The 22,950-nt window shown below is 40.0% G+C and overlaps 2 protein-coding genes across 11 annotated transcripts in view; both read right to left on the reverse strand.

Moving 5' to 3' along the window:
• TRPA1 (transient receptor potential cation channel subfamily A member 1) overlaps nucleotides 1-22,950 on the reverse strand; it is a 387,382-nt gene that overhangs the window by 7,737 nt on the left and 356,695 nt on the right. The gene's annotated exons all lie outside the window — the stretch shown is intronic.
• Nucleotides 9,015-22,950, reverse strand: part of EYA1 (EYA transcriptional coactivator and phosphatase 1) — an 84,729-nt gene continuing 70,793 nt past the window's right edge. For all 10 annotated transcript variants that reach the window (XM_082233831.1, XM_082233824.1, XM_082233823.1 and 7 more), the window contains 3 exons: nucleotides 21,790-21,911; nucleotides 19,692-19,792; nucleotides 9,015-12,019 (listed from right to left, as the gene is read on the reverse strand). In XM_082233831.1, coding sequence (XP_082089957.1) covers nucleotides 11,939-12,019; nucleotides 19,692-19,792; nucleotides 21,790-21,911 — 304 coding nt within the window. In that variant the 3' untranslated portion in view covers nucleotides 9,015-11,938. The remainder of the gene's footprint in view (nucleotides 12,020-19,691; nucleotides 19,793-21,789; nucleotides 21,912-22,950) is intronic.

A 22,950-nucleotide genomic window follows, 5' to 3' on the forward strand; every position in this document is an offset into this window, starting at 1 on the left:
CTTCTGGCACAAAAGAAGATAGTTGCACACTTGCAGAAATACAGCCCCGCCTAAAAACTGCTTTTCAGCTTGTCTTTTGAAGGAAAACTGTTAGCCAAGGAAAGTGCAGGAGATGTTTGCAGGTACTGAAGAAGGTACCAAGTCATGAGTTAATGATGTTCTCATTTGGGTTAAATAATAGAGGGACATAGCTGGGACAGGGTCAGAGCGTCAGGCCTAAAAGTGAATGTGCACAAAGTAATTTCAAGGGGTGGGTGGGTGAAAGAGATGTACAGCTATATAAACTGAAGTATTTATTTAATTAATAGGACAGGGCACAGGTTTCCAGCCTGTGCAGACAAGCCTTTTGTAGTACTGGCATACAAATGGATAAACTTCTGTTGTACCATGAACCCTTTGGGCTCAGAAGATTATGAAGAACGATTCTATGTTTAAATCTGTTTAAACTTTTATTGGATATATTAAAAATTCATCTCCTGGACACTTACTAAACCTGTTGCTTCGGGCATTCAGCTGAAACTCGGCTATTATAGTACAGGCCTGGGGAGCGTCTTGTAAAAGTTTTAATTATCACATTAAATAAAACATCAGCTGTCTCTTTATGGGATACATCAGTTCATGCAGCCTTTCTCTTGGGTTTTAATAGCTTCATAAAAGTAGCCATTAATAGAGCGCTAGATTCTTTGTATGATTGTTTAGAGTGGGCTGGAGATGCGCCGCTGCCTTTACTAAGTAGGGGAAAGATCTATGCTTGGTAGGGAGTATCTGAGTATCACCAGTTGTTTCACTGCTCCTGCCTGAGTAGACAGAACTCACAGGGTGATGTTGCTGGTACAGGGTTTCAGTGGCAAATTCCACCCCAACCTACACCTGTATGTATACACTTTGAAGACATATGCGTTTGTCAGTGTGGTGGAGAATGCCGTTTTCAGCTAATAGATTACACCAGGGGTGGGGAACCTGTGGCCCTCCAGTTGTTGCCGGACTACAATTCCCATCATCCCTGGCCATAAGCATTGTTAGCTGGGACTGATGGGAATCATAGTCCACTCTTAAGCTCAAATTGGAATGGGCCTGAGTCTATGAAACTCTGGAACAAAGGTCATCCTGTTTTCCTCTTAGGCAGGACACAGTTTCCCTACCAAAGTTACCAAACACTGTTATACAGATCACATTTATTTTACCTGAGATATGAAGACCCTAGAAAATGCTGAGTGAGTTTATGGTTGCTGGGGAAGACATCTTTAAAGCAACAAAACATGCTACTATGTCACTACTTAGGTGTCATGTTCTTCACTTCCTTAGCTACATTTGCAGAATCCCACTCATCCCTTCCAAGTTCATGTGTATAACATAATGCATGTATATAGCACTCAAAAGAAAGCAGTGCTCTCTTTTTCTGACAGGTTTTTTCTTAATTAGGCTATAACAGATAACAATTGCAGTAAGAGGAAAAAAGACCCATTGAAGCTAATGGTATTCGTTCTGAGTAAACCTCCATAGGATTTTGCTCATTAGAATGTTAATTTCAACTAGGATGGAGGGAAATTTGTGGTTTGTTTAGCATTTTACTGCGAACCTGCCTAATTTGTACTTTAAAAAAAACCCAAAACCAAAATGCACCTATCTTTGAATTTTTCACTTCTCTGAATTTTGTAATGCAGGTTTCCAACCAAAATGTGTGCACAAAATGATTATATTAGGGGAAAGTAGGATTTAAATGCACACAATAGTGAAAAATTACCAACAATATCATGGAAATTTGCTTGCAAATGTGTGTATTGGGAGAAATCTGCAATGAAATACTGACAGATATTTGTGAATTTCTGCAAAATTGATGAAGAAACGTGGGAAACCGAACTTTAGATTGGAAAAATGAGGCAGCAGCTACATTTCATCATGCTTTCAGATTGGAACACCTGAAGCAGCATTAGGTACTGAACATTAATTGTATTATATTTTAATTGCTGTGAGCTTTGTTGTGTGGATGGATTCAGAGTTGAACAGAAAAGGGGGCACTCTCAGATCTCAGCTTCCCCTTGCCATTGAAGCTCCCTTGCATTTGGCAAATGCTCTGCTGGATCCAAGTCTCTTCCACTGTGCACCTTGGGATCCAATCCTCAGTAACTCAATAACAGAAATATATATAAACCAGCTTATATAACAATGCCGAACCAGATAGCATATTTTCTGTATACCATCATGTAAAATGCAAAACATCAACTAACACCAACATTTTCTGCTGCCCATGTCATACAAGAGAGCTTTCCATTTATGCTCTCAATATGAGATTTCTCAACTTGCTGCAAAAAACAAGAAGGGTCAGTGCTGAAGGAAATAATTTATTGAGGTGAGTGAGTGTACCTGCATTGCAAAAAGCTAGGGATGCTTTTTGCGTCTTGGAGGGCCTTAAAAGAAGGTATATGTCAGTAATGTGGCACACAGACACATGGTATTTGAGTGCAACCCTCCGTAAATAAACAATAGATCTAGATATCAACCAATCTATATGACAGTATCAAATTATACATGTGTGTGGTGTGTGGTTTACATATGTATATTAATACGCACCTTTTATTCTTGCCAACAAAGAGTAGAAACAAAGTGTGATCTGGTTGTTGTATCAGAGCATGGTTTTCCTGTGTTAAAACGTATCTTTACCTCTGCTACTGGCTTAGAAATGCCTAAGAAATATACATGTTTTTAAAGGGCACTGTGCCCTAGGGAGTACCGCTAGTTTAGGTAACACATGAAAAGTATTTATGAGTCTTTTTTATGAGGTGGTCAAAGCAAAGACCATCTAGTATGTAACATAAGACTGGCTAAAGAAGAAAGGTTTTTCAAAACCACATTGGAGAGTTAAGCATGAATGGAATTTTATTTCAATCTCTATTTAAATTAATGATGTTTTCAGATGGGGACTTGAATGATAACACAGATCAAGGTAATCATTCCAAAGGCACAATGCACAGGTCTACTATTGAAACAGGAGTCCCTAAAACAGGAGAGAAATACATAATGTTTTTAAGTGAGGAAGGTAGTTTTTCCAACAGCGAGAGAGTAAGGTTTTTTAGCTACTCTATGTGTTCAAGCTTGACACAGAGACTTCAATTTTTCCGACAAAGCTATAATTTTTCCAAGTAATTTATATACAGAAAAATTAAAAGCTTTATTGTTTGCTGTCTCAGCACCCCTCTAAAGTAGGGTGCCATTATTCCCATTTTACAGATGGTGACTGAATGATCGCAGTGAGTTGTCTCCAACATTAGTCAGAGTAGACCAATTGAAATTAAGGGATATGACTAACATAGGACCATTAATTTTAATGGGCCTCCTTTATGAGTTTGGATGCAACCCAGAAAGTCACCCTGGGCTACACAATAAGTCTGCTGAGAGATGAATTCATATAAATCAATCTGCTCTCTTCCAAATTACTCTTGCTTGAAGGGAATCAAGTAGATAGTTAATGCTACTAAAACCTGGTTCCTGTGAACATGAGGGTAGGGTGAAACAACAGCGGAGGGAAAGAAAGATGAAGGCAGTTATACACAGCAGTGACAGCTCTCCTAGAGCCTTTGGTGGAAGAGCACAGTTTTTATAGGCTCTTTTGGCAGGTGTGGCTACTTATCCTGTAGTTACTTCCTCTGGTCAGAGTCAGGTTGTGATGCTTCTCTGACACCCCTCATCAGTTCAACACCCACTACAGGCACATGTACCAGGATGATAGTTGTTCAATATTTGAGGGTCATTTGAGGGTCTTTGTACACTTTGCCTCACTGAAGAACTGTGTATCATATCTACAGGAGTCCCGGAGAAAGCAGGCTGTCATATAATGAGCATGTTTAACATAAAGGTCCATGTTTAAGCCTGAGTTCAAATATTTTCATTAGATGCTACAACATGATTAGACTAAACCATCAAATCAATTGTTGCTTTATTCAGTTTCAGATGTTTTGCAAACTGTTTTACTGGAGAATTGTGTTTCATTTTGCCTTTTCTCCTGTGCAACAGCACAAGTGCTTACCTGAACAAGAGGAATCTTGACTGTAAAATGGCTTCACACTGTAAAATTCGCCTTCGGTGTTTCAAACACATACCCTCCTATATTTCCCCGATGAAAATAGGGACGTTCCATTCCATAATGATAACTTTACTATTTATACCCCGCATATCTCACTGGGTTGCCCTGGCCACTCTGGGCAGCTTCCAACACATATAAAAACATAATAAAACATTAAACAAAACTTCCCTATACAGGGTTGCCTTAAGACAGCCTGGGGATCAGATCACTCCATACCCTCCAACATTTCTCTAATGAAAATAGGGACATGCTAAGGAAAAGCTGGACATTCCGGAATCAAATCAGAAACCGAGACGGCTTCTCTAAATCAGGGATGTCCCTGGAAAATAGGAATGCTTGGAGGGTCTGCAAACATAGCCTCTCACTTTAAGCTCTTAATGAATTCAAATGTTCCAATGTCACAGCACTTGTATTTGATACAATAGGAATTTAATACTTCAATCACACAATAATATATTTTGTTCCATTCTAGATGCAGTTGAATGAAGTACCTGAAACGTATAGGAAAATCTTTAACTCTGGATATTTTCCAAAGCTGCTTAAACACTCTTTCATCTGTCTCAGTAAGGAGTCTAAGCTTTAAAACTTGTGTATCTGGCATGATTTTGAGCTCTAAAATTGTCTCTGGTCAGGCTTTTCTTTAACTATACGAGTAATGCTCAAAACATGCTGGCAAAAAAGAGACTATTCAACATGACACACAGCCTTAATTCTTAGACTGTGGCTTTCCATTGCATGCTTGTGGTATTCTTTCTAAAGAGTACAAGGACATGGAATTTGTAAGCCTCCAGCTTCCTGGTGATAATCCTCCTGAGCACATGGTTTTTAAATCCAGATGACAAACTGATTAGTGATACCTTTATAGAAATGTAAGTTTTATTTGAAATAATGCCTTAACATTGTGTTAACAAGACTTCTTTTTTAAAAGCTCATTGTGTAGCCTCGTAGTGTACTGTGAATGACTGTGCTAGGATGGGACCCAACTTACCAAAGCAGTGACACAAATGTGGCACCATGAGTTGACCCAAAGCACTCTAGCCGTCCAGTGCTGTGAGTCGGTGCTGCTTTGTAGCTATTGAAAACACACGTAAACGTAACAGGCCGTATATGTTGCCTTAGTCAGTGGTCCCCTCATATAATACTCAGACTTACTGGTTCACCACGACTGAGAATTCACTACAAATAAGCTTCATGTAGCTGTTACATATAGTACTGGCATGTACATTCTTGTTGTTACATTGTTACACACATCCTTGTATGTTACATTGGAATTTATATAGCTATCATACTACAAAGTGTCTATGTTTATATGATTTAGAACTATGCACAGCTGATGAAGCCCCTTCAGGCGAAACAGGGGAATATCCAGGAATCTTGGCTGCCTGTGCCAGCATCCATCAGTGCCAGTTTCTTTTGGACACTTAGAAGATTCATCTTTATTGGACACTTAGAAGATTATTTCATGCCACTCTTCTAAGGAATACCTCAGACAGAAAAATACAAGAGAGTTGAAGAAATTAGAAAAGAATGTACTACGGCACTGACTATATAGGACTTGTATTTTGTACATACTGGACTTGGTGGTCAACCGAAAAGTTACATTTTTATTATATTATGTCACAAAGTTGATTGTGACATTATGAGAAGTGGTATCTCATTTTTGAGAAGTAGTTCTAGTAAATAACTTTGCAGTTTATGTTCATGTGTGTTTTCAATTGGATTTGCGTAATATAGGCATTCTGGTGGGTTATGGCTTTGTAGCTATTGCCAACTGTAGCATAGCACCATGGTGCAATACTAAGTGAAAGGAAAACAGCTATTGGGGACCATAAGTGCTCCAGAGTGGAGGTGGCACATCTTGGCATTCATTGTAAAGGCATTTTGGTCAACATGGAAATAAAAACTATTATTATTAATATTATTATTTCTTAATCCCCCTTCATCTAACCTTTGTTGAGTTGCATTCACTATTGGGTTTGCGCCACATGTGCCTCTAACCTGTTTCATAGTTTGAACTCCTCAGTGTACCAAGAACTTGCACCAGATCAGAGACCGGGGGTAGAGGATCCCTCCTTATCTTGACATACCACAACAAGACTAAGGCATCAACAGGTGTGCCAACCTAATCATTTGAAGCTCACCAAGAGCAATTAGGAATACCTCCTGGGCTGGACCATATTAATAGGCCCCCCATCCCACTGGCAGGGGGGAGAGAGGGATCAGCCACAGCCAATCCAAGCCTTACCAGGGAATTGTCCATGGCAATGGCATAACCATCCTCCCCAAAACTGGATGCTTCCCAACCCCATACGTTGTGAAGACCAGTTCAATGACAGTGAAATTCGTCTGCAATTCCAGGAGGTTGGTACCAGTGCGGGTTGATCCACTGGGGTTAATGGGGCACAGGCCTCATGCTGAAAACTTCAAGCAATTTAGTAATAATAGTAATAATAATTTTATTATTTATGCCCCTCCCATCTGGCTGGGTTGTCAGATTTAAAAAATCCCCTCCTCAAAAAATCCCCTCCTCAAAATCTCAAAGCCACACACTCTTTCCTGTCCCCTACATATTTTATATTGGACCTCATGGAGGTTTTTCTTCCATTTTCCTGTACTCTACATCACTCAGCAACAAGGCCTCTCCCATGAGTTGCTATGGAGAAAAACCATATGACTTATTGGACTGGTTGAAATTCAGCCCTACTAGAAAGGCTCCCAGTCCATCTGTTGTTAGGAGGCCTATCCCATAGAGCCACTGTAGCATATATGGGAGGACTACTTCAAGAACAGGTCCATGTGGTAGCCTTGGACTATGAGAATCCTGCATGGCAATTTATTACCCTTTACTATTTGGTCACAACCATTACCTATTACACCTAAACCAGAAGAGATGGAGGATATAAGCATATCTGTCTCCTGTTCAATTTCCAAAAACTTTCATAAATGATCAATCCCTGGTTGTATGAATAAATGATTAATTTGATGTATGCATGCTTCTTATGAGAATGCTGCATTTGCTTCTTTGAATTTCATGGTGCTGTGTACTGAAAATCTTTTATGGGCTAAAATAAAATATTTATCTCATTTTGAGACACCTGAGCCAAATCACATCACTTTTAATTTCCTGTTCTGTACACACATATCTCTATCCTGGTCAAACTGCCCTGACATGAGCAAAGTATTTGCTCTGAATCAGTGTGACATTTATACTTAATGCTTGCAGCTAACAAAAATATACAGATGGTTGGAATATGCAGATCATGCCTGGACTGGATGCTAAAAAGTTGGGACCAGAGCCATGCAGAGCTGGCAGGATTTGGAAGGTAACAAAGAGGTAGTACTGTGTATACAAGGGAAGGGTCAAGAAAACAATGAGGGGATAGTCAAGCTCAATGGTGAGGGGCGTTAGAAAAATAGGTTAAAGATCATGCCTTTGGATCTTAAGGGAACTTCTTACACCTAGACACTTTGTGTAAGCACAGATACGTTTTGTGTGGGTATATCTCACTGTATAGGCATCAGCTAAAAAAAACCCTGCAAGCGTCCTGTGAGGTCATCAGTCAATTGGGAAGGACAGGGAATGGAAAATTCTAGCATAAGGGGAGGAGGGTGGTAAAAAGGGGGGGGTGAGAAGGTAAGCGAATGTGAACACCTGACACAATTAGGTCCAGTTGTGTCAACTGAAGGTGCAGCTTCAAAGAAGAACTCTCTGGACAACAGAGAGCAGGATGATCTGCCTGTTCCACTGATGAAGTCTTGCCTTGGGCTGATGTCATGCTATCTCCTGTTGTGGTTGAAACTTTGTGGGCATTTGTTTTGAATTGGTGTATGTAGTCTTGTAGGCATTTGCATTGCTTTCTGATTTGTGGTCTGGGGTTCCGTTTCTGATTACTTGGTACGTATAACATCGGCTAAACTCTCAAACCAACCTGTCAGTCCTTACATTGCCATTTTGTTTCATATATTCCAAATACGGATCCAGCAATGATCTTTATTCTTTTTAAACAAACAGAAGTGAAGCTAGCTTTTTAAAATGAGCAAAAAAATGTGTGTGTGTGGCCTTTCAAAATGAAATGAACTACTACCAGCCCTCCTCCCCACAATCTGGGTTATATACTCTGCTATCACTACAGAAAGTTACTACCTGCTTTGAGCATCTGCACTGACTGTTTTCAGGATCAGTTCAAAATGCCGTCTTTTTCATTTAAAGTCCTAAATGACTTGGGTCCTGATTATCTCAGGGAACACCTTCTCTCATGAGTCCTGCCGCCCACCACTTAAGTTCTTTTGCTGAGGCCCTGATCAAATCTCCTACTCTAAGGAGACTAGCTTACCCCTCGACAGGCCCTTTTCTATATGGATATTGTGCAACTCTGCCAAGAGACTCACAGCAAATGCTTGGGTTGGCCTTTGTAACTCCAAGGGAAGTTGAAATAAAATAATTTTGAAGCACACAATTCTTTTGGGGACTGAATGATGAGAACGTATTTTTTCTTTGTTAATATTGTAACCTAAATTTCAGCCAGGGAACTCAAGAGCAGAATATTTTTCCTTACAAGAACCCGTGAGGTAGGTTATGCCGATAGTGTGTAGCTTAACTTCAAAAATAAGTGGATGTTTGAACTTGAATTTTCTTTCCTACACCCAGGTGCAAATCTCTGGCAACTGTAGGCAGTAGTCTGAGCACATATGTATTAAGGGATGGGAGAAATCAAATATATCCAAGATAAAACTCTTTAATATGTCACAAATCAATTTTATTAATTTAAACACAAAATGAAGGAAGGAAAATTTCTGTACACAGTTGTGGACATAACACACTTTTTGTACAATAAGGCCCAGACAAACTTTTTTTTAGTCAGCATGTTGACTACAAAAAATTGAAACAAAGGGGGGAAAGTTCATCTCTATTTTGCTTAAAGCAAAAAAAAAAAAAAAAAAAAAGGGGGGGGGACTAATTACAGCCCCTGTCATTAAAAGATTTGTGTATATGTGCTAAACTTAACAGACTGTGAGTAGTCCCTGAATTGGATTGTTCTTGGTACATAAAGTTATTGAAGGCTGGGGGCGGGCATATTTAAAATCAAACAATTTGAAACAATCCATAGCATAATTATAAAGTGTAGCAGCAGTATGCATCTTCCACAAAAATAGGGTGTTTACCTCACAGTTACTATGTTTGCTTGTAGCTGGCTTAAAAGCTGGTTTATGTTGCAAAAAACAACAAGAACTTTAAGAAAGGACTAAAATAACTGCTGCTGAAGTCTAACAAAGACACCAATGAAAAAAAAGTACCAAGGTTTAGGGGGGGAAGGGGGGGAGCCATATAAACCACATGCAGCTGTATCAAAGGCCTTCCCTTAACCACATTTACAAGATTAGGGGCAGGTTGCAGGATCAGGCACTCCGTTCTCCCAACCCTCTGATCTGCAAATCTCACATTTCCACCTTAATAGAATCCTGTGCATGTACTCAGAAATAAATCCCACTGGGTTCAATTGGGCTTACTCTCTGGTAAGAGTGTAGGATTGCAGCCCAGTAAACCCAACTGAGGAAACTGGTTACCCCTAACCATAATGACATTGATGCTAATGTATTCCTTTACCCCAGTTACCAGCAGGAGGGAGGAATTCTCTCTGGGGAGGGAAGAGGTTGTTAACCATGGTTAAGAGAATCACATTGATAATATTTAAAGAAACTGACTAGATTGTTCATGATCTTCATATGTTACAGAAGATGGGAACAGTTCAAATGTAATAGAAGCTAGTTACAAACAGTCTTAACAAAATTGGCAATGACTATTTTTACTATGCCCATTGCCGGCAATGGACCAATAGAAAAATCTGGTTCCTGGTTAAAATTAAGGATGCACCAGACATTTGCCAGTTTCTAATTTCATACTGTGGGGCTAAAGGTAAAAGAATTGTGTGCCAAAATTCTCACACTCAAAGTTTGAAGGTTTTACAAAATCAGTGTTTGTTTATTTTTGAGCTGCATAATAATTTCAATACTTACTGTAAGCCACATTTTTTTTTGAGGGGGGGGGTACTCTCACAATAAAGGTAGGGGAGGCTGGGGGCATGAAATGTTTCAACAGCTAATGCAAACCAACACTCACAGCCATGCTTTGCCCCATCCACCTGATATTTTACTAGGTTATCACAGTGTTACATCAGTTTGCTTGACAGCTGCTCATTGTGAAACAAGAACTGTCATTTCATTCTGCCCGTTTTTCAACAGATCTGTGTGAGGTTTAAAGCATTTTAAATATTCAAGCAAAAAAATTATTACTTTTTTGAGAAGAAAGGGACCGAGACGGCAATAAGTTTCTGATGAGCCATAGTTAATTTAGTATGTACTCACTAGATCTCAGAAAGACCTCTCTCTTTGCACTTGAAAATAAAGTGGTTGCATTCAGTTTTAGTTTTTCAGTGCATGAACACTTTGTTCCGATTTTTCTATAAGTCAAGATATGACATACGTTTAAAAACCCCAGTCCTCTACCTTTTTTTTGGGGGGGGGGAATCAACAGATAAAATATTTACTTCTCCCGCATTCAGTGTTTAGCAGTAAAGCCAATTAAACGAAAGAGATCACTTCAAGACAATAGCATTTGTACTCAGGTATAATCTGAGCAAAAAATGACATCAGTTGAAAGTACACATGTGTATTTAAATTGCTGCTTCTTTTGGCAAAACACACTGAAACAGAGCCAGATCAAGCCTTCATCAAACATAGGTATTTTGTCAAGAAAACTGACAATTTAAACACATAAACCATTCTAACCTGATGTGAGGCCCATATATTTTGCACTTATAGGCAAGTACAAAATGTAAACAAGAAGCCCATGGTGGGCATGGTGCAAGTATGGGAGGTATGTTTAGATATTATAGATTTGCCAATGAAAATACCAGAAGAAAGAACAGAAAGAATAAAAAGTGATTCCTTATTGACACTTGACATCCATGCTTTTGGTCTTGACAAATTGATCTAAAAAAAAATCAATTATCTACATATTTATACACAATACTTTCATAAGGCACAGCACAATAGTTTGTGCATACACTGCCTCATATTTCACCAAAAAGCCATTACTACCTTTCAATAGTATTTGCCTAAACAATATGTAAAACGTCATCCATTCATTACAAATTTACACCAAAACATTCTTCCTGTACACGATTGTCTCAGTGATGTACCTATTTGCTTAAATTAGACATACTTTAAACTACTTTGCAATGTGCTAAAATTCAAAATCAATTTGTTATCAGAAGGCAAATACTCATTACAGCCTTTCATTTATCATACATTTCCACATTTAGGTGATGGTGCCAAAACAGAGTCTGTTCATAAATAAGTAAAGATTTACAGAGTACCCTGGGTCTGAGAAACTAAAAGAGGGAGAGAGAAAGAGAGGGATGGGGGAAAGTAAACCTTTGCAAGAAATGTATGCATGGGGTTCTTAAAAAGAAAAGAAAAAGCTCAGTCTTTGTTGTGCAATCAAGTTTGTTGTATTTAAGAAGGTGTATGTGCGCCACAATGAAGATTCTAGAAACCACAAAGCACTTCCCAGTCTCTTCACAGGTACGAACGTTTCAATGTGGTGAATGTGATAAGGACACACTGTTAAACATTCTCATCATGGCTTGTTTTCATTAGATTCACAGTACTAGAATCAACAGCTGTTTCTGAAGATGAGAGACATGCTCCTCCATTTAATGCTAGGGCAAAGGTTGAGACCAGTTGCAGCTGTACATCAACATGATGAAATCACAAATTTCTGTAGCCCAGCAATGACACAAGTTGCAGGCACACTGTCCACGGGCGCAAGGGAAGTTCTGGGGTTACAAAGTGCTACTATAAGTACTCCAGTTCCAAGGCATGATGAAGGGCCATAAGATCAGAGTGACTTGTGATCCTCCAGAATGGCATGGCATGCTGTGAAAAATAAAAACACAATGTAAGGATGCAAAGCTATATGCTATTTCGCGAGTACAGGTGTGCTTGGCCCATTTCGCATTGGAAAGCAGGCAGATGAAAATGCGAGAATGGCTGCAAAAATGTATCGATTCAACATTAAAAATACTTCATAAGATTCAGAAGCAAAACATTAGGATGTTTACAGAGGCAGGACATATTGAAACAGACCATATAAAGCGAATGCAAAAAAACACAGTGCTTAGCTGCCCTTTCTTTTTTGCTACACAGTGTTTACTACAAATGCAGATCCAAATTCTCTATTAAGAATTCTAGGTGTTGAGCTAGAAGTCTACAGCTGGAGCCAGGTGCCCCCTGTGGCCAGAAGGTAAAAGCTGTAGTACAAGACAAGTCATAGGTCCAAAGTCTGCAGCATCAGCACCTCCACACAGGTAGCCTCTTTCTGCCAATATCCAAGGAAAGAATGGGATGACTTAACAGTGTGGTGAGAAATGTACTTATGAGGTCATATTGGGAAGAAGTGTGATAAAATATTCCTCAGTTTCAAAGACACACTAAGCTGCATTATGTATTCCTGCTCCATACTAATGTTCTCTGAGACTAATTTGATAGCTGGCAGTGGCTTTGTGGTCAGACATCATAGTTTTTTCTCTGAAAGAATGCAACAAACATTGGGTAGATTAAATCAGGGCTGTTGATGGTTACTTGGCAAAGGAAACTAAGTTTACTGGGTTGTATCCAATGGTGTCCCTCCACGAATGGAAGATTCTTTAATTCAGTAGAATGAGGAGGAAGCTATTTTCGCTGATTCACCCTCTCACTGCAGTCATGTGCATCACCTGCCAAATTGTTCATAACATCCTCCAAGGGAACCGATGGTGACCATGATGGGGCTACATGGGAGGGGGGAATCAATATGCAAAAGTCACCTTCCTTCCCTCCCTGTTCCACTCAGAAATTCTACACTGGATTAAAGAGGTTTTTGTCAGCAGAGACATACAACCTAGTTTGTTTTGGTACACCTACATATGATATGGTGTTTAAAGACCTACAGAAGGGGAGCTTCACAAAACACAACATATTAATAGCCAACATAGTGTCGTCCAAATGTTTTCAGACTCCAACTCCCATCATCACTGACCATTGGCTTTGCTGGCTGGAGATGTTGGGATTTGGACCCCAGCAACTTCTGGTGGCCCAACATAAAAAAGTAATAGCAGGAATCCAAACAGCACTGCAAAAGCATGAAGTACTGTGACTCAAGGGTGTGGTGCGTTAGTGGCACAATGCCAGTTTTCGTTTCAAATTGCACTCCTTTGCATCATGCTGGAATTCCATTTCAGAGGGTTCTCCTAACCACCAAGAACAGATTTTCAGAGGTTAAGATAGGTATGCAGTAGAAAGGTGGACTGGAAAGACCCCACTGTTTCATAATTAATATTTCTTTAGCACAGCAATCCTTTAAAATCTGTACTAAAATACATAGCAGAACAGCCTCATTAAAGAAGCAAATCTGAACTGCTTTTTCTTAGAAGGAAAGAAAGAAAGCTAGTTTCTTAAACTGGAAACCTACGGAGATAGAGAAAATATTTTCTTTGTCCACAAGACACATATCCCAAAATGATGCAGCATTTGGTGACAACACATTTAATAGTGTATTGTTTGCTGCCAAAACATGCTTGTTTAAAACTTTCTGGCAGGTGAATTAAACAGGTTATTAAAGCAAAGAATCAAAATGTATCACTGTGCTGCCCAAATCATTTCCTGGCTAACCTTCTCCCAGCGATTCGTATTATACTAGCATTGTTCATGTTGACATTGTAACAAATTTCCCAAATGAAATATCTTAAAGATGAATGTTTACGTTTCGTTCTACTAGCTAAATAAAAGGAAAATTTGAATCTGGACTTACAAGTGTGTTTGCAAGACACCTGAATAAACCAAAGATATGAACAACTGGGGTAGAGGAAGGGAAATACACAAATATCATTCACAAGGGGTGAAAATGTGATTGTAAAACCATACTACCCTAAAGCTATAAAAGCAGGAACTTTTGAAGTCAGTGAAATATTTTATACAAATAATAAGAAAAGATAGCCATAACCTTTCAGAGAGAAAACATTCAAGCTATTCCATGGGAAAATATTTGACATTTAAAATGTAAAGGAAGTGAAGTATGTTTTGGATTCTATTATTTTAGATGTGCACAGTTCATTTTAGAGTATGCAACAAATAGCTGAATCCTTTTTTTAAAATCTTAAGCTGCTATAATGTGAGAGCCTGGTTTGCATGCCACATTGCGGCAAACCATGACTTAAGTGCAAACGCGTGTGCTCCTGGAGAGAAAGCTGTGGCAACTTTGCTTCTCCATGGTCATTCTGCTGCTGTGTTGCACCAAGCAAAACCCTGGCTTGGCTTAGTGTGTCATCCACACCTAAGTTTATGGGTTAGCTTTCTCCAGACTAGCCACAATCTGTAAACCAAGAATGACTCTTTATTACAGCATGTAGTTAGAGCTAAATCACAAGCCTGTGTTTGGATGACACACTAAGCAAGGTTATGGCATGCCTCAGCAGGGTTTAGCAGCAAAGCAATTGGGGAGGGGTGAAGCAGGCTTAATCTCATTGCATGTTCATGCTAAGGCATGGTTTGGCTTGTGAGCAAGACCAGAGAAAGAGGCAATCTATATGGCACAAATGGGGCAAAGCTGTACCCTGATTTTATCTACTAGGCATTCCTGCAGCTCTTGTATCAATAGTAGGAAGTCGGAGTCTGTCTAAGAGAGATATGGAGATTTCTGGCAAAGAAGGGAATGGACTGGTTAGGGCTGTGTTTTCCTCCTCCCAGCGCCTTTTTGCTGTCCTTTGGCTCACCCAGGGCTTGGGCTCAAGCTACTCTACTTAGGAACCTAGGTTGTGGTCAGAAAGGGAAAGATGAAGCAGCCCAGCATAAGCCCTGAGTGGCAGCAAGAGGGGGGAAATTGCCCAAGTTAATCCACTTCATTCTCCAGCCATATTTGTCAGTACTCCAAGGCTGGCTCCTGTTTAAGAGTCTAAGGACAAAACAAGGCTTTGCTGGGTACATCTAGTCAACAACTGCGGCTAGCCAGATGCCTCTGGGAAGTTTGCAATCAGGGCATGAAGGTAACAGCTGCTGCAGTATCTTCTATCCCACCTACCTGGTTATGAGAGACACAGCATTCTTGGACAGCATCCATTTAGCTATCATGGCTGATAGTGGATATGTAAATCCACAGCTATGAATTTTGTCTAGCTGATTTAGAAGCTGCCTTATGGTCTAGCTACACATGGCACAGAAACACATGTAACAAAACTGTGGTATCAAGAAGGGGTGATTTATCAGCAGAGAAGCAGCAGTGGGGTGCATTTGAGTTTGGGTGCTTTACCCCTGTCTCTTATCTGCCACTTTGTTAATGCAACCTCTCTTGTAGAAAGCACAGTCTGTGCTGATTTCAAACCAGTGCATGTCGGTACCTTGTGTAGCAACATTAGCTGAGTTCACTACAGTGAACAAATGTAAAATCAACATATTCTAGTGTGGACAAAGCACAAAAGTGGCCCCAGCTCTGCCTCAACACATATCTGTTTCAAGTCCTAAGCAAAAACTCAGAGCTAACCAACAGACAACAATGTAACAACAGCCACAGAACGTGGCATAAACTTACTGATTCACTGATTGTTAGTAGTTTACACAGTGATCCTTTTTCCTTACAGTTCTACATAGAACAAAACTTAATACTTTTTGCACACTTTGCTATTTGAAAAGTAAACATGCTACAAGTTGTCCCATATCCCCCCCTGTGGCGATTACTAATTTTATATTACTGCAAACTCATAAAAAGAACCTGAGTCCAAATGTATTTGAATCTGTTTGTAAATGAAGAAATATTCCAGTAAACATCTACTGCTAGGTTCTATATGTAATTTTAATAGCATTTATGTATAGGGATTTCCTAGCACAACAATCTCTCTCCTAGGAGGCAAATAGAAAGACAGTGAACTCTATGCATCGTATCCCGAACTCCTCATAATTCCACCTGCATCAGCTGTTCTATGAACTAGTCCAGATACGTTTTCCCCATTTTATATTACTGCTTAGTCTGAATATTTTAATTGTCTTATAAAATGAGTCTGCAGGAAATAACAGCTTATGGAAAGGTGACAATGCCATGACTTATTCACTACAAGTGAAATATAAGAGTGTGTTGCATCCTGAGTGAAACATATTTCTTTTAATCAATCAAAAGGGATACCTTTAAAATGGTGCATTTGAAAGGATGCACATTCTCTTTTTCTGACAAGTTTGGTTTAAGACTGCAAAAAATTGGGCTCTCTGTTATGCACATCTAGTTTTTTCAGCACACTACAACATGTATAATAATTTTTGTTATACATGGTAATATATGAAAAAACATCAGTTCCTCAAGCAACTGATTTTATAATCTACCTAAAGGTTCTCTGGTCCAGCCCATATTTTACCAGCTTCCTTGCAAAACTACTTTGTCAAAAGCCTTACTGAAATCAAGAAACACTACGCCCACAGCATTCCCCCGATAGATGTACACATCCTTTACATATAATGCTCCTCCTCCACCCTTCCCATTTGTTCTATTCCTATGAACAGGTTACACCTCTCAATTTCTACATTCCAGTCATGAGCCTTATCTCACCCTGTTTCAGTAACACATATCAGTAATGCCTATTATTTAGGTAAAGGTAAAGGTACCCCTGTCCGTACGGACCAGTCGTGTCCAACTCTAGAGTTGTGCGCCCATCTCACTTAAGAGGCCGGGGGCCAGCGCTGTCCGGAGACACTTCCGGGTCACGTGGCCAGCGTGACGAAGCTGCTCTGGTGAGCCAGCACCAGCGCAGCACACGGAAACGCTGTTTACCTTCCCGCTATAAAGTGGTACCTATTTATCTACTTGCACTTAGGGGTGCTTTCGAACTGCTAGGTGGGCAGGAGCTGGGACCGAAAGACGGGAGCTCACCCCGCTGTGGGGATTCGAACCACCGACCATACGATCGGCAAGTCCTAGGCGCTGAGGTTTTACCCACAGCACCACCTGCGTCCCTGCCTATTATTTACCATCCCGTATTACCTCAAATTTGTATTGCTTGTTTCCCATGCTCTGTGCATTAGTACAGAGACAACTGAAACCACAAGTCATTCCCTCTAGCAGCTTCCTTCTGGTAGTTTTCTGCCCTTTAGCTTGTTTCTGTAGAACCACAGCAGTTTCCAGTCCATCAGTGCTGCTATTATCCCTAGTGCAAGTTGTTCCCCTGTTGTCTGTAATATCTGTAAGTTTTTAGATGGTTAACTGTTTTCTGACACCATCATAATAAACTGCACAGACAAGCCACTGTCATCAGAAACAAATCTGAGTATTTGATTGGTTGGCCAGGCAGCAACTCACACAGGGAAAATGTGTTTTCTGGTGTTACACATTAAACTCTCTAAATAATTATTTTTAAAAAAATGTACAATGCCATTTGTCAGTCTTATATACTGACAATTTTGAATGCTTGAGAATAACTGTGTGTCATACCATCACCACTTTTCCAGTTCACTTACTCCCTCACGAAGGAATATCTAAAGGTGCACTGAGTGTTTTCAGCATCAAATCTGAGCTGGCATTAGGCAATGGATGAGACATAGCCAGCGAAGGAACTAGACATAGCGAGTGGAGGAGGACCTGGCTTTTGGGAGATAGCTGCTTCGTTTACTTGACTGACAGCTGGTGGTTGGGATGGGAAACTGGTTTGACCACTTGAACCAAGGAACAACTGGGACTGTGTGAAATTAGTTTGCATAGTATGGAAAAGCAGCTCACTTCAAAAGTCAATTTCTCTTTTTTATTTTAGTTTCGGCTATTTAACTATTCAGACTGAAAGCTCAGTCTACGTTAGAAAGAAAGCATGAAGTTCTTTGGTTATATAACTGCAGTGGTGTGCCATAGATGTGTTAAAAAGGGTGCAGCACTGGCTCCAGCTCGCCTCTCCCTGCAACTCTGTGCCAGCTTAGGTCAACAAAACAGAGAAAGTGCATTTGCTGTGGTGGGCAGAGAGCCAGCACAGTTTGTTCTCTCCCCAAAAGAACAGGAAAAATTGGAGGAAAATCTCCCTGCTGGCAGATATGGGAGCAACAGAACCACAGGGCGTCCTTTATTATTCTGGGCTTGGGGGAAAGCCACAATTGAGACCTTTAAGTTAAAGGCATATAAATATAGCCACGGGGAGCTTGAAAAGTAGTATTTTTGAGGTGAGATAAGAATCTGAATGGTTGTAGACACAGGAAGATGTTTTTCTTAGGCACAAATGCATATAGTTACAAAATTCCTTGTTAATATAATCCCATTGAATTCACTGTTGCTTTGCCAGGAGAAAATCTAGATGCTTCCTTCTATCCTAAACTGGAAATTCCTTCCGGCAACAAAGAACACATGAAAGGAATGCCTCCGGAGGATGTTTTGTACTATCTGTCCATTTCACAAATGTAAAAGTTTTGTGAAGGAAACTTCCAGAAACTGCTTATTTAGATTAGGCACTGATATAAGTGCACAATTCTTTTGGCAAAGGACTTTTTAATCACCAGCACATGGAATTCAGCGCTATTCATAAAAAATAAGGGTGGGGGGCCTTTGGCCCTCTGGATGCTACTGAACTACAACTCCCATCATCCCTAACAATTGGCCGTGCTGGCTTGCACTGGTGTGAGTCAGAGTCTACCAACATTTGGAAAACCAAAGCTTCCCCACCCCTGATACAGGATATAAAAATGAATCAAAATGTAGATATTTCTCTTACTTTTAGATATTAGTTTAAAAATGTAATTCCTGGTCACTCTAATGACTTGTGTTTTATTTATATTTAAGGTTTAGCCATCATTTTTAATTTTGTGTATATGCATATATATCAGCAAATGAAAATTTGATTCAAATTAAAAAAAATATGTAATTCATTTAGGCAAGAAGGCTTAATAAATGTAAGTAATTTATATGGCCCAAATGCACATGGTGTTCAGATAACACTCCCCTCCTTTCCCTGACATGTTCTTATCTGTTAATCTTCAGGATTTATTTGATCTTTCACACAATGTAAAAGGCACTACTGGAAATCCAGAGGAATCTAAGTGCTCATTTCCATGTTAATTGCTTCCAGGAAAAAAACAGATTGCAATCCTGCTAACCCAGAAAATCATGAGAGTTTTGTACAGTAATTTCCCCATGATTTTCATGGATCACACCACCACTGCTCATGTGATGAAATTTAGGGCGGTATTCCAGAATACAGTTCTTACCCAGTTTTCATGGGTGAACTGAAGCTCACATGCTAAAAAAAGGGTGGCAAAATGTCTATAACATCAGCTGTTGTGTCACATCATGCCCATTGGTATGAATGAAATTTGGGGTGACATGGCGGTATATCAACCTAAAAACCACAGTTCCGTATAACACAGGAAAACTAATGCAATAATCCTTAGTCCAGCTCTAGGCTCAAGGCATGAAATCCAGAGCTACAACCACCCCAACAGATGGCTGCCCAGTCTCTACATGATTACCTCCAGCAGCAAAGATCATGAATTAATGAGATGCTTAGAACCTGCAATTCCAAGGAACATTGCTGTAGAAATGCAAACCTTGACTTATTACCTTCTTTGATCCTTGTTCTTCTTCCACACCATCTCCTATAACAACATATACTACTTTTCTTCCAAATCTTTGAATTATGCGCTCAAAACAGCTTTCTTTTCCTAAAAACGAAAAAGCATAAACCACCAGAGGTGGTGTAACCGAAACCATGTTGCATTTTACTTTAAGAAACCAACTAGTGCAGCTAAAAACATTTTATATTATACCAATAACCCTATCCTGGCATTAGCTTATTTTTTTGCATGAATGGTCACTGAAAATACCACAAGGCTCTGATGTAGCCAACACTTCAACTTATTTCCCTTCCCTGGCTTCTTACTTTTCTGGTATTCTAAGCCAATGCTGGTCAAATCCACCAATTCACCATGGATATTCACTAAGGTCCCTATTTCTCACGTTGCCAATTTCTTCCAGGGAAGGGACTCAGTGCATGGCAGGGCTACTATCTCTGCATACACTATCAAAGTTACTGGTGTGCCCCCATGTAAATATTTGGAATTATTGAATAAAAAAAAACCAGAGCTCATGGTTTTGAGAAGAGAATTTGTGTATGTATGCGAATATCAGATGGCTAGTATAGTTGCAACAGGGGCAAAATGAAGTGAAATGAAAGAGTCAGGAGAGCATGAGAATCTTATTCTGAGGGTCATGGGTTCGAGCCCCACTTTGGGCAAAAAGATCTTTACATTGCGGGGCATTGAACTAGATGACTCTCATGGTCCCTTCCAACTCTTCAATTCTATGACTCTATGAATGGAATAAGGAAGGGTAATTGCACACATAGCTTTGAAGATAATTAGTTGGAACCAGAGTGCTCCTTCATCAGACAGAAAGGCTCCTTCTATTCACAGAAAAGACTGAGATCTAGTGAAGGCTATCTCTGAAGGAAGGGATGTGAAGGCAGTTTTTGCCAATTCCCACTGGACCCTCTGTGCCACCTCTCATACTGATCTAGAGGAACTCCCAACCTTACAAAACAGTTTTTCAGGAGACACATGACACTACAGGGGAAGGAGAACTTGGTGATAAATCACCTCACCCCCTTCCTTCAGCAGGAGCATCCTGTGAGCAGAACTCATTCATAGGAACTCTAGGTAGAAACTGAGCAGTGACTGGATATAAGTGCATCTCTGTCAACCTAACTTTCTTCACAGGATTGTTGTAGAGATAGTTCAGTGGCAGAGCATCTGTTTTGCATGCAGAAGGTTCCACGTACAATCCCTGGCACCTCCAAGAAGGCCTCATAATATCCCCTGTCTGAAACCCCTGCCAGTGCCTGCCAGTCAGTGTAGACAATATTGAGCTCTTAGATAGACCAATAGACTCAGCATAAGGTGGCTTCTGGCGTTCCTAAAATCAGAATGGTGAAGAACTTTGTACACAAAAAACACACTATAAAAATGAATAATATTTTAAGGACATCACCCAGAATGATGATATCTCTGTCTATACACATTATTAGTATCAAAAGAACTACATGATATTTCAGAATTATGTTCCTTTAATAGTAGCTCCCAAAGCCACAGGGGAAAGTTCCATTTTTTAAAAAGAGGATTCACAGGGCAGTTTCTGGTATGGCAAATCAGCTTTCAAAGGAAACAAAAAATCAACAATCTCAGTGGGTGTAAACAAATTATTGGGCACACCTAAGGTAGCTCTTTGGATCCTGGCCTATATATAAAAATAGCTCATGGGAAGCAGTTCCGGAGTCTACTTTTGACTTAGTATTTTGGTGGAGTAATGTACAGTTAAATAAACAAGTAGAATGTGGAATTGTTTATAAGGATCTCCTTAAGCATTGAACTATGAGCAGAGATAGATTAGAAGCACATATCACAAAATGAGTGGCAAATGGAATAATAGGACAGACTAAATGAGATTTTCAGAATTAACTTAATCAATGTTTCTTGTTATTAAGACTTAGTTTAATAATTACAGCCCCAGGAAATTCTGAAAGATGCACAAGTCTGTTGCATGTGTAAACAAAGCATGTGTTTCTGTATTAGTAAAGAGACACTCCTATCTCAATCACTGTGCCATCTCATTTGAAATTATAGCTTCAAGCAAATAGGCTTTGTTTGTTGTAAAAATAACTCACCTATTTTAGTTGCACTGTAAATATTTTCTATTGGAAATACTACACCTAAGCCATATAGCAAGACTTTTGCAAGAGCTGGAATAAGCTGAGTAGTCGTCACTAGAATATTCACACAATTTGTCCTAGAAGAAAGGGAAAGTATCTTTCATAAACTAAACAAAGACTGCCATTTTACAAGCATATTACTATCCTCATTTAAAACCGGGAAAGGGAAAGGTAGGAGAGACAGACTGAACCATAGTTAGAAAACGTCCAGAGACAGAGGAACAGCATTTATATAGTACACCTGTTGTTGTTGAAGCTGTTGCTCTTCTGATGAAGCATGTCAGCGCTGGGACGCTGCACTGGCAGAGCAGCATAGACAGGTGCTGCTATAGTAACAAGACTAAGGGCACAATCCTACACTGAAAATCTGCTGGCTAAAGGATTCAGTGGAAGCTGTGCTATGCCAGCAGAAATCCAGATCCTCCTCCACCGTATGTACCACCTCCACCTGCAGGACATTTCCACTGGCAAATATATGCCAAGGAATGGTTTGTGAAATCATACTTATATAGAGTCAGAGGTGCAATTTTGTTGTCTTCTTGCCTGGGGCAAGCAGTAATTGTTCCCAATTTAGCAGCCAAATAACAAACTGCTCTGCTCTCTCCCTTGCTGCAGACACTCCTGCTATGCCTCGTGTGGGGAATCTTTGGCCTAAATGTTGCTGAACTATGTCTTGCATCAGCTTCAACCTACACGGCCAATAGCAGGGGTCAGCAACCTTTTTCAGCCGTGGGCCAGATTCCACCATCCCTCAGACCATGTGGTGGGCCAGACTATATTTTTTTTGGGAGGGGGGAATGAACAAATTCCTATGCCGCACAAATAACCCAGAGATGCATTTTAAATAAAAGCACACATTCTACTCATGTGAAAACACCAGGCAGGCCCCACAAATAACCCAGAAATGCATCTTAAATAAAAGGGCACATTCTACTCATGTAAAAATACGCCGATTCCCAGATCATCCAGGGGCTGGATTGAGAAGGCGACTGGGCCACATACAGCCCACGGGCCTTAGGTTGCCTACTCCTGGCCAATAGTCAAGAGTGATGGGAGCTGTATTCCAAACACTTCCAGAAAGCCAAAGGTTCCCCATCCCTCTGTTGCACTACATTC

This window comes from Podarcis vaucheri (assembly GCF_965113315.1).
Source record: "Podarcis vaucheri genome assembly, chromosome: 8".
Classification (NCBI taxonomy): domain Eukaryota; kingdom Metazoa; phylum Chordata; class Lepidosauria; order Squamata; family Lacertidae; genus Podarcis; species Podarcis vaucheri.